General features: G+C 51.0%; 1 protein-coding gene across 1 annotated transcript in view; it reads left to right on the forward strand.

Moving 5' to 3' along the window:
- Positions 1-7,815, forward strand: part of TYSND1 (trypsin domain containing 1) — an 8,692-nt gene extending 877 nt beyond the window's left edge. The window contains exons 2-5 of the mRNA XM_008048538.1: positions 5-131; positions 2,152-2,282; positions 3,266-3,451; positions 6,885-7,815. Coding sequence (XP_008046729.1) covers positions 5-131; positions 2,152-2,282; positions 3,266-3,451; positions 6,885-7,102 — 662 coding nt within the window. The 3' untranslated portion in view covers positions 7,103-7,815. The remainder of the gene's footprint in view (positions 1-4; positions 132-2,151; positions 2,283-3,265; positions 3,452-6,884) is intronic.
- Positions 7,816-9,971: the final 2,156 nt, after the last annotated feature.

Here is a 9,971-nt window from a genome sequence, read left to right on the forward strand (position 1 = left end):
GCAGCCGTGCTGGTGGAGTGCGGCACCGTTTGGGGCTCCGGCGTGGTCGTGGCGCCCCGCCTGGTGGTGACCTGTCGGCACGTGGCCCCTCGGGAGGCCGCCAGGGTGCTGGTGCGCTCCGCCACCCCCAAGTAAGGCCCGCGGGCTGGCGCCCACTCTGGATCTCTGGTCTGGGCCCAGGCCTTCCACTCGGGATTGCGCGGGGCTTTCTTGAGGTGTCACGCTGATGCATTAGGCAAGTAGTGTGGGTGGACACCTGGAGTCCTGCCCTCATCCTTTACATCCAGAACCCCTATGAGGTGGCCTGGGCCTCCTGGCAGGAGCTGAAGGGAGCTGGGTCAGATGACAAGCTCCAGGCAACTCTGGATTTAGGTACTGTGGGGACCCCTGCATCCTGACTGGGCATCTTCGAGCTCCCCCGCACGGTGTGAATTCCTTCTGAGCAACTTCTCTCTCTGACTGCCCTGTACCCCATACCCCACTGTTCCCTGGTCCCTAACCCTGCTGCTTCTCCTCTGGGGAGCCCAGGATGCTGCCCTTTTGGGATAAAATGAGATGGGCTCGTTAATTTTATTCAGTTTTAGATCTTAGTCAGAGCTTCCCCTCTGGATGAAAGTTTGAGTTGTGGATTCCACCTGCTTAGAATATAGGGGCCGGGGCCCAGGCAGATAGATATATTCGGAACATTCTTTGGGGTGACGCTGGTGGGTGGCCAAGTTGGGACTTTGCTCAGTCATTTGTTCCCTCTGCTGAGAAAAGCACCCTTACTCTCCTTTACTTCCACTTGGTCTGGCAATGGGTTGGCCTTGGCCTCCTGGCTTGGTTTTCTAGTGCATGTTATTTCTGTTTCCTCTCTAGGCCAGGTGCTTAACTCAGGCTAAAGCAAATCAGTAGAGCACCTTGGTGTTTTTTTAAGTTTTTTTTGAGTTGGAGTGTCACTCTGTGGCCCAGGCTAGAATACAGTGGCATGCTCGCAGCCACTGCAGCCACAACCTGCTGGACTCAGGGGATCCTTTCACCTCAGCCTTCCAAGTAGCTAGAACCACAGGTATGCGTCACCACACCCAGCTAATTTTTTGATTTATTGTAGAGACGAGGTCTTGCCAAGTTGCCCAGGCTGGCCTCAAACCCCTGGACTCAGGCAATCCTCTCATCTCTGCCTCCCAAAGTGCTGAGATTACAGGCATGAGCCACTACGCCTGGCCAGCCACTGCACCCGGCCCACCTTCGTGTTAATGCTTGAATTTCTCCTGTACCTGACTCTACCCAGCCTGCAGCCCAGGTCTTCCCAGCTCTTTTTCCTGAATCCCCGAGGTTAGCCCAGTGTGGGTCCACTGGCAGCCTATAGGACAGCCATGATTTTACATAGGAGACTGATGATGAGGATTTCCTGGTGGTGTGGCCCCCGGGCTGCTCCCCCTTCCTCCCCATCTTGCTCCTAAGGAAACCGAGTCTGTTGGAACCTTGTGCTACAGAGTGTAGTAGGACACCCCTGTGTGATCTTGGACAAGTCACTTAATCTCTCTAAGCTGCCTCCCTGGGGTTGGCACGGAATGTATTGGAACAGAGCCTGGAACATAGTGTGCTAAGAAGTGCTAGTGTGTATGTAAACAGGGACCCAGAGGGGGTAAATCACATCACATCTGTTCCACTAACAGATGGGATTGTTGGGACTATCAAAGAGGCAGTGAAGGAAAGTGCTGGTATGTTTGTCCTGGCTCCTCTCACTTGCTGTGTGACCTTGAGAATGTTACTCAGCTCTCTGGGCCTCAGTTGTACCATCTGAGATGGAGAGAGTACCAATGCCTAGTTCATAGGATTGTGTGAGGACTGAATGAAGGGATGGTCACATAGTATGAACACCAGGCCTGGCCCACTAACTGCTCACTAAGTGTTAGGTGTTTGTTATCGTGGTGGAGTACAGAAAACTTTACATAGACGCACTCTACAGTTTGTAAGCCATGTTTGGAGATAACCACATAATGGTCAAGTGACTTGCTCAGAGTTGCCTGTCTGGCAGCTTTCAGAGCTGACACTCAGATTTTCTGATTCCAAATCCATGACTTTTACCTCCACACTCTCAGTTGTTGATTTTCCCCAAGTGCTAAGGGGTCAGAAAGCGAGCCTGTCATTTGTTTCCCTTGCTCTCAGGAGTGTGGAGATCTGGGGCCATGTGGTGTTTACCACCCAAGAGACATCTCCCTATGATATAGCGGTGGTGAGCCTGGCGGAGGACTTGGATGATGTCCCCATGCCTGTGCCCGCTGAGCACTTCCATGAAGGTAAAGGACAAAGGGTACAGCCTGAAGGAGACAGGGGAATCCGTGCTAGGCATTTTAGCCAGGGGCCAGTCCTTTGGACCAGCTCCCTTTCCTCCACCCCCTTCCCACTGAATTACTGAGTCAGGGTGACTTGGGTCGAGGTTATTCTCAGAGGCCTCTCTACTTGTGCCACCATGCCTGTGGTGCTGGGAGCAGTGGGGTAAGGCATGCCCCTACACTGCAGCGGTGTATTATAGGAGTGCTGCACCTTAGGGCCTCTTGCTCTTCAGGCTGGTCAGAGAGGCGACGTGATTTGGGTAAAAGGCTTCTGATGCTGCCGCATAACCCATGTCCCACTTCACAGAGGCAGTGTGCTATAGTAATGAGTATAGGCACTCAGGATTGGCAGCCTGCCTTTACCACTCATTAGTCCTGTGTCCTTGAACAGCCTGCTTAACCGTTCTCAGCCTCAGTTTCCACCTCTTGAAACTAGGGCTAATGCGCCCTGCTCCTGAGTGTTGTGAGGACTGGATGAGATGTTGTCTGCAGAGCACTTTTCCCCATGCCCTGTCCTGCACATGTAAAGCAGCTGGGAAGGGAAGTAGTGGCTGTGTGATAGACATTAGCATCATTTCTTTTCACCAAGAGGCTTCTTAGGAGTCCCAGGATGACATGGATGTTAATGCCACAAACATTTATTGAGCACTTAATTAGGTGTTAGGAACTCCCAAAAGGGACTGTAGAGTCTAGCAAGGGAACGAAGACTGGAGAACAGCCTGACGCTCAGGAGAGGTGTTTGAGCAGATGCAGTGCTGGAAGCAGTGGCATCCCCAGCCTCTTCCCATGGGAGACCTGGGAAGGCTCTCTGGAGGCAGGAGTAACTGAGCAGGAACTGGAAGGGCAGAGGGTTTGGACCTTTGGAGAGGGTAGGGATGGGGGTTGGGAGTGTAAGTCCTGCCACAACAGAAGCGTCCCCAGCTTTACCTTCCTTCCTTCCCTGGCAGGCGAGGCTGTCAGTGTGGTGGGCTTCGGTGTCTTCGGCCAGGCTTCTGGGCCCTCGGTGACCTCGGGCATCCTGTCGGCTGTGGTGCAGGTGGATGACATACCAGTAATGCTGCAGACCACATGTGCTGTGCATGGCGGCTCCAGTGGGGGCCCCCTCTTCTCCACTCATTCAGGAGACCTCCTTGGTAATAGCTCCCTGGCCCTCTCCTACCCTTCCCCATGCTGGAGCCTTAGCACCCCCTAGTGAGTGCTCCGTGGTCAGACTTGGGAGCACTCTCCATCTGGGAGGATGGTGGACCCTATGAGTCAGTTGGCCAAGGTTTTTAGGCTGTTCTGCTTCTGAGGATGGGGAGGGAGGGAAGAGATCTGGGCTCTGTCTGGTCCTTTCTCTGCTGCTGATCCACTGTGATCTTAGGTAAGTCACTTAATTTCATTTGATCTGTGAAATTCAGGAGTTGGATTAGTCCAGGCATCACAAAGTCAAAAGCCTACAGAGGCTGGGCAGGTAAAGCAAAGGAAAGAGTGACAATATATCGGGGAGTGGAGGGAGGGGTCGGGGTAAACTGAGGTGAACTTGACTCAGCTGCAGCAGACTGTGGCCTTGAAGGAATGAGGGCCTAATGTTGGCTGATTTTCTAATGTTTCACAAGAAGCTGTGAATCTTTTTTTTTTTTTGAGTTGGAGTCTCACTCTGTCGCCCAGGCTGGAGTGTGGTGGCACGCTCACGGCCACCACAACCTTGACATCCTTCCACCACAGCCTTCCAAGTAGCTGGAACTACCACGTCCGGCTAATTTTTAAAATTTATTTTAGAGACAAGGTCTTGCCAGGTTGCCCAGGCTGGTCTTGAACCCCTGAGTTCAGGCGATCCTTTTGCCTTTGCCTCCCAAAGTGCTGGGATTACAGGCATGAGCCACTGCCTGTTTTTTTCTTTTTTCTTTTTAAATACATGGTTGTTAAATCTTTCCATTAAAAAATTGTGGTAACATTCAGGTTTTTAAAAAAAACTGTATAGCCTAAAAAAAAAAGAAAACTGTGAGTCCCTATAGACACCTTTTACTCCAGCCTGGCACCACAGGGCTAGAGAGTTCTTTATTATTTCTAACTTTACTTATTTCTTCTTTCTCATATAGTGAAAAACCTTGCTCTTGCTGTCTACAATATATTGATTTGTTCAACCATAGCATACACATAAAGTAGTTTCAGAATTCCTAACCCATACCCCTGTAAGCAACAAATTAGAGTGCAGTGTTCTTTTTTTTTTTAATCGGAGTCTCACTTGGTTGCCCAGGCTAGAGTGCAGTGGCATGCTCACAACCACCCCAGTGTCAACCCACTGGACTTTGGTGATCCTTCTGCCTCAGCCTTCCAAGTAACTGGAACTACAGGTGCACGCTACCACGCCCGGCTAGTTTTTTTATTTTATTGTAGAGACGAGGTCTCGCCAAGTTGCCCGGGCTGGTCTTGAACCCGCAGGCTCAGGCAATCCACTTGCCTTGGCCTCCCAAAGTGCTGGGATTACAGGCTGAGCCACCAAGCCTGGCCTAGAGTACAGTGTTCTAATGTTTGTGTTCTTTTTGTCTTTAGCCTTGCAGTGCCTGGTCAAAATAGTTTTCTAAGGTTACTTAGGTCATCTTTTTTCTTCCCCTTCAGGGTGGTTATGTTAGTCATTTGTAATAGTTTGAGTCATTTGTCACAGTTTTTCCCCATTTCTTGGTTGACTTTTCAAATTGTATATACAGATAAGTGGATACAGAAATAAATATAGATGTGTGTGTGTGCACAAGTAGTGTACACACACACATACATTCACAGTCTATATCTTCTAGCTCTGTCCACGGGGAGCAGCTAGACACAGTGACACCCCAGTTGCTGTAGCACAACTAGAGCCCAGATCTTGGTTTCTAAATACCATTCTCTAATAAAACAGACCAGGAACTGGTTGATTTCAGGACTGGGGCAGGGAATATCCAAGATGAGCCATGAGTATCTTGGGTGCCAGAAAGGTCGCGCTGACCACAAAAATGACAGGGCATGTCAGTTCTTTTTTTTTTTTCTTTTTTCTTTTTTGAGTTGGAGTCTCTGTCGCCCAGGCTGGAGTGCAGAGGCATGCTCATGGCCACCGCGGCCTCAACCTGCCGGGCTGAGACGATCCTTCCACCTCTGCCTTCCAAGTAGCTGGAACTATAGGCAGGCACGCACTACCTTGCCCGGCTAGTTTTTTGATTTATTGTAGAGACGAGTTCTCGCCAAGTTACCCAGGCTGGTTTCGAACCCCTGGGCTCAGGCACTCCTCTCACCTCAGCCTTCCAAAGTGCTGGGATTACAGGTTTGAGCCACCACGCCCGGCATGTCAGTTCTTGATAGGACCAGGAACCATCCCAAGGAGCTCCCATTGGAATGACAGCTACAAAGCAAATAGCAAAAGTATGGGATTATAACTCAAAAAAGATCAATGTCCATGAGTCCACACTGATGTAAATTACCGAATAAATTAAAAATGAAGACAAGCAACAGCTCTTCTTTACAGAAGGATTCCGATTAATAGATGTGGAAGAAGAAATGAGGAAATAAAAAATCACTGCTACTGTTAGGACACCACAGAGGAGTTGGTGGAGGCAGGATCTACCAATGAATGCTAAAGTTGGTGGGCAAAGTTTGAGTATAAACAGGATATATGTATAACTTTAGACTATTTCCTCTAAAATATTTAGTACTTACAAAGAGGAAAATAGCAAGTCTACAGTGGAGAGTCCTGGCAGATACCACCTTAGCCAGTGATCAAGGTTAATATCACAAGTACTCCACAGAGACGTCAGACACCTGACAGGATGCATCGAGAAGGATGTGTGCCTTTTATGGTATTCTTAATTATCTAAAAAAGACCAGGTGTGATGGCTCATGCCTGATTCCCAGCATTTCGGGAGACTGAGGCAGGAGGATTGCTTGAGCCCAGGAGTTTGAGATCAGCCTAGGCAACATAGTGAGGCCTTGTCTCTACAAAACAAAAGATTAGCCAGGTGTGGTGGCATGTACCTGTAGTCCCAACTACATGAGAGGCTAAAGTCGAAAGATTCTGGGCCTCAGGAAGTCGAGGCTGCAGTGAGCCATGACCTCGCCATTGTACTCCTGCCTGAATGACAGAGTGAGACCCTGACTCAAAAAATAAAAACCCAAAACCCAAAATGATATATAAACAAATACATATCCAAGCACTGAGCAGACCAAATAAAATGTGTCTGTGGGTATGGTTCATTCATTCATTCAGCAGGTCTTTGTTGAGGGCCTCCTCTGTGCCAGGCACTGTTGTAGGTACGGGGAGACTGTGTGAACAAAACACAAAAGTCCTGCCCTCATGGAGCTGGCACTAGTTGGAGAGAGAACAAAACTAGTGAGCGCTATAGTGTTAGATGCTGGCAGTGTTAAGAAGGTAAAGCTGGGAGGGGGCTGGGGAGCGGGCAGCTGGTGTCCATGATGGGAAGCTCTGTCTGTCACCATGAGGGGAGGTTTAAGCCCCCAACAGGCCCTGGGGGCTCCGGGATGGAGAGGGTCCTCCTCCCTTCCACTCCTTTCTGTCCCCTGGCTCACCTCCTCTTTCACTCTCTGACTCCTTAACAGGCATCGTTGCCAGCAACACCAGGGACAATAACACGGGGGCCACCTACCCCCACCTGAACTTCAGCATCCCCATCACGGTGCTCCAGCCAGCCCTGCAGCACTACAGTCAGACCGGCGACCTGGGTGGCTTCCGAGAGCTGGACCGCGCCTCTGAGCCAGTCAGGGTGGTGTGGCGGCTACAGCGGCCTCTGGCAGAGCCCCCACGGAGCAAGCTCTGAGGCTGTGTCGCCCCTCTGGAAAGGAGAGTGACCTTTTCCTGCCGTAGGAAGTGATGTTGAGGTGGTGGCAGCCTCATCTTCTAGGGCCCAACACCTGTCGGGCCTGTCCCTGCCGGGCTGCCTCCCGTCTCTACCCGCTGATGGCATTCTGGGTTCTGGGTTTCTCTTCCAGCCCCACAGGTCTGTGGGTCTGTAACCTGGCAGCCCATTCTTGGGTGCTTTCTTGAGCCTCACCTCTCTGTCCCCCAGCACTAGACTCAACTGTGGCATTTTTCCCTTGTGGGGAGCCTAGTACACCTGCACAAAAGCTCTGGGCCTGACAGGAAGATACTGGCTGGAAGGCAGGCCCAGGCCTGGTGGTGCATCTGTTCCCCCGATGACCACTGGCTACCAGGAGCGGTCACTTCACTGGGTCTTTGGCTCCTGCCTTCCTCTCAGTCAGAGTCCAGGCTGACAGGACTTGGGTGTACCTCCGCAGCGAGGCCCTGCTCTGAAGGCCAGAGACGAAGGGGCGGAAACAGGTGTGTGTCCCTGCTGTGCCCAGCCTGTGGGCAGGCAGGTTGCTGAAGTCAGCACTCTTGGGTCTCCGTGTGCCACAGGGGCACTCTGACACCGTGCCTTCGTTTTCCAGCCCACAGCCTGGGTCTCGGGGATCTTGGGGGAGTCGAACCTGCCTGGTTGGGACTTGGGAATAAACACAAACTACTGGAGAACCTTCCATATATCAAATTATTTTTTCCTTTTTTCCCAAGAGATGAAACAGGAATAGGCAAGCACCGGGCAAAGAAGCACGCCCTTTCTGTGTGCTGCTTTCTCAGCAGAGTTTGAGCTCACGGGATACTCTCCTGCCCGACTGGCCCTTGTAGCTGGTGATGGTGCCAGTCAGTGTTGGGTGAGGCTTGCAGGTCCTGGAAAGTGGTCTTGGCCCAGCAGCAGGTGTTTGGGGAGTTCAAAGTGAATGAGGCCAGGCCAGCCCCCACGAGCTGAGACCAACCCTGAGTCAGGAATGTGCAGTGTGCTCAGGGCTCTGCCTATGTGGCCCTGAATGAATGATTTCAGGTGGGGCATGGTAGCTCATGTCTGTAATCCCAGCACTCTGGGAGGCAGAGGCAGGAGGATTGCTTGAGGCTAGGAGTTTGAGAGCAGCCTGGGCAGCATAGTGAGACCCCATCTCTACAGGAAAAAAAAAAAAAAAGCCATGTATGGTGGCATGCATCTGAAGTCCCAGCTTCTCAGGAGGCTGAGGTGGAAGGATCACTTGAGCCTAGGAGTTTGGAGGCTGCGGTGAGCCATGATCATGCCACTGTACTCCGGCTTGGGTGACCACATGAGACTGTGTCTCTCAATGGCAGGCTGAAAGCATTTGAGGGTTGGCTGGGGCTAATTCAGGGTAGTGCCTGGGAGTACTTTATTTCTAATATCAATTTGTTGAGTGCCAACTCTGGGCAACCACAGAACACACCTGTGATGGTTCTTCCCTTTACAGATTAGAGATGGACCCAGAGGGCAAGGTCAAGTAGAGAGAAGTCCTACAGTAAGTTAATGGTAGCAGCAGGCTAGATCTCAGGTCTGACTTGCTGGGAGAGAGAAGGGAGGATTTATTCTAGCACATGTGGGTACCAAGGTACCCACAAACTATTCTGGGCAGACTGGCATGTCAAGCCATTAGTGCAATGAACAACTCTGTCCAGGGGCCAAGAGAGGGGGATCAGGTAAGGCTTTATTAAGGTGACTTATTACTGTTCTCCCTCAGTCTGCCTAATGTCATTCAGGAGAGGGAGGGAAGCCACCCTCACTTCTTAACAGCTTCAGCCCAGAATCCACACCCATCACTCCAGCTTCTACTCCTTTGGTGAGAACACGGACCCTCCCAGAAGCAGGGGCTGGGGTGGGAGGTGCAATCTGCAGCTGGGCAGATGCATCTCAACAATACCCCTTCACCACAGAAAGGGAGACTCACTTCTGGAAGATGGCAGACTGGCTCTGCCAAGCTGGGTCTTGTTTTAGTGCTGCTTTTTGGTTAACAGGGAGCAAAGACTCACATTACCCAGGTAAGGCAGGGGTTTAGTGTTCAGACCCTTCAGGACAGGTGCCAGAAAACTCCTTGACCTGGAAAGGCTCTAGGAGCCACTAGGCATTGGCATTGACCCAACACCCTGTTGGCTTTGTTCACTCTCTGCCTTGTCTGCTTACTCAAGGTCCCTCCTTCCTCATAACTGCAGTGTGCAGAGGCCCAGGAAGACCTAGATCACAGAGGCAGGTGCTAGCTACCCCTCACCAGATTCCTTTGAGGACACGGTCATACACTACACCGCATTTCATGGCCACCTGCACAGTTAGGTGCGACCCTGAGTTCCAACTCATGGAATGAAAGTGAACAGAGGCGAACCGCTTCTAGGCCTGGCCTATATGAATCTTCTGTCTGGCCTTCTCTGAGCAATTATCCCCTCCCCAGGTGGGAATGCAGGCAACCTCTAGAAGAGACCTTGGAAGCCATGTATTGACGAGCCTGTTAGTCTGGTCCCTGGATGCCTACGTGGAGGGGACAGCCTCACTAACCAGTCCACTGGCCTGGAACTGATACCCTAGCAAGAAGTGCACTTTTGTCGTATTTGAGCCATTCCATGTTGGAGTCTACTGGTCTAAGCAGCAGAACGTATCCTCCCCGATACAGTCTTTCTTTACTTGAAAGCACTAGACCAAACCACATGTGGGGGGCCAGAAGAAACTAGGGGCTATTCCTCTGTCCTATGAAAAGTAAAAGTTTAGTTGGAACTACATATGGAAAAGAAGAACACTTACCAGGCTCTTCAGACTTCAGATGCATGCCACCATACATGGCTCTTTTTTTTTTTTTTTTTTTTTTTTT

Source organism: Carlito syrichta, unplaced genomic scaffold (genome assembly GCF_000164805.1).
Source record: "Carlito syrichta isolate Samal-C Ts95f unplaced genomic scaffold, Tarsius_syrichta-2.0.1 Scaffold47093, whole genome shotgun sequence".
Taxonomy (NCBI): domain Eukaryota; kingdom Metazoa; phylum Chordata; class Mammalia; order Primates; family Tarsiidae; genus Carlito; species Carlito syrichta.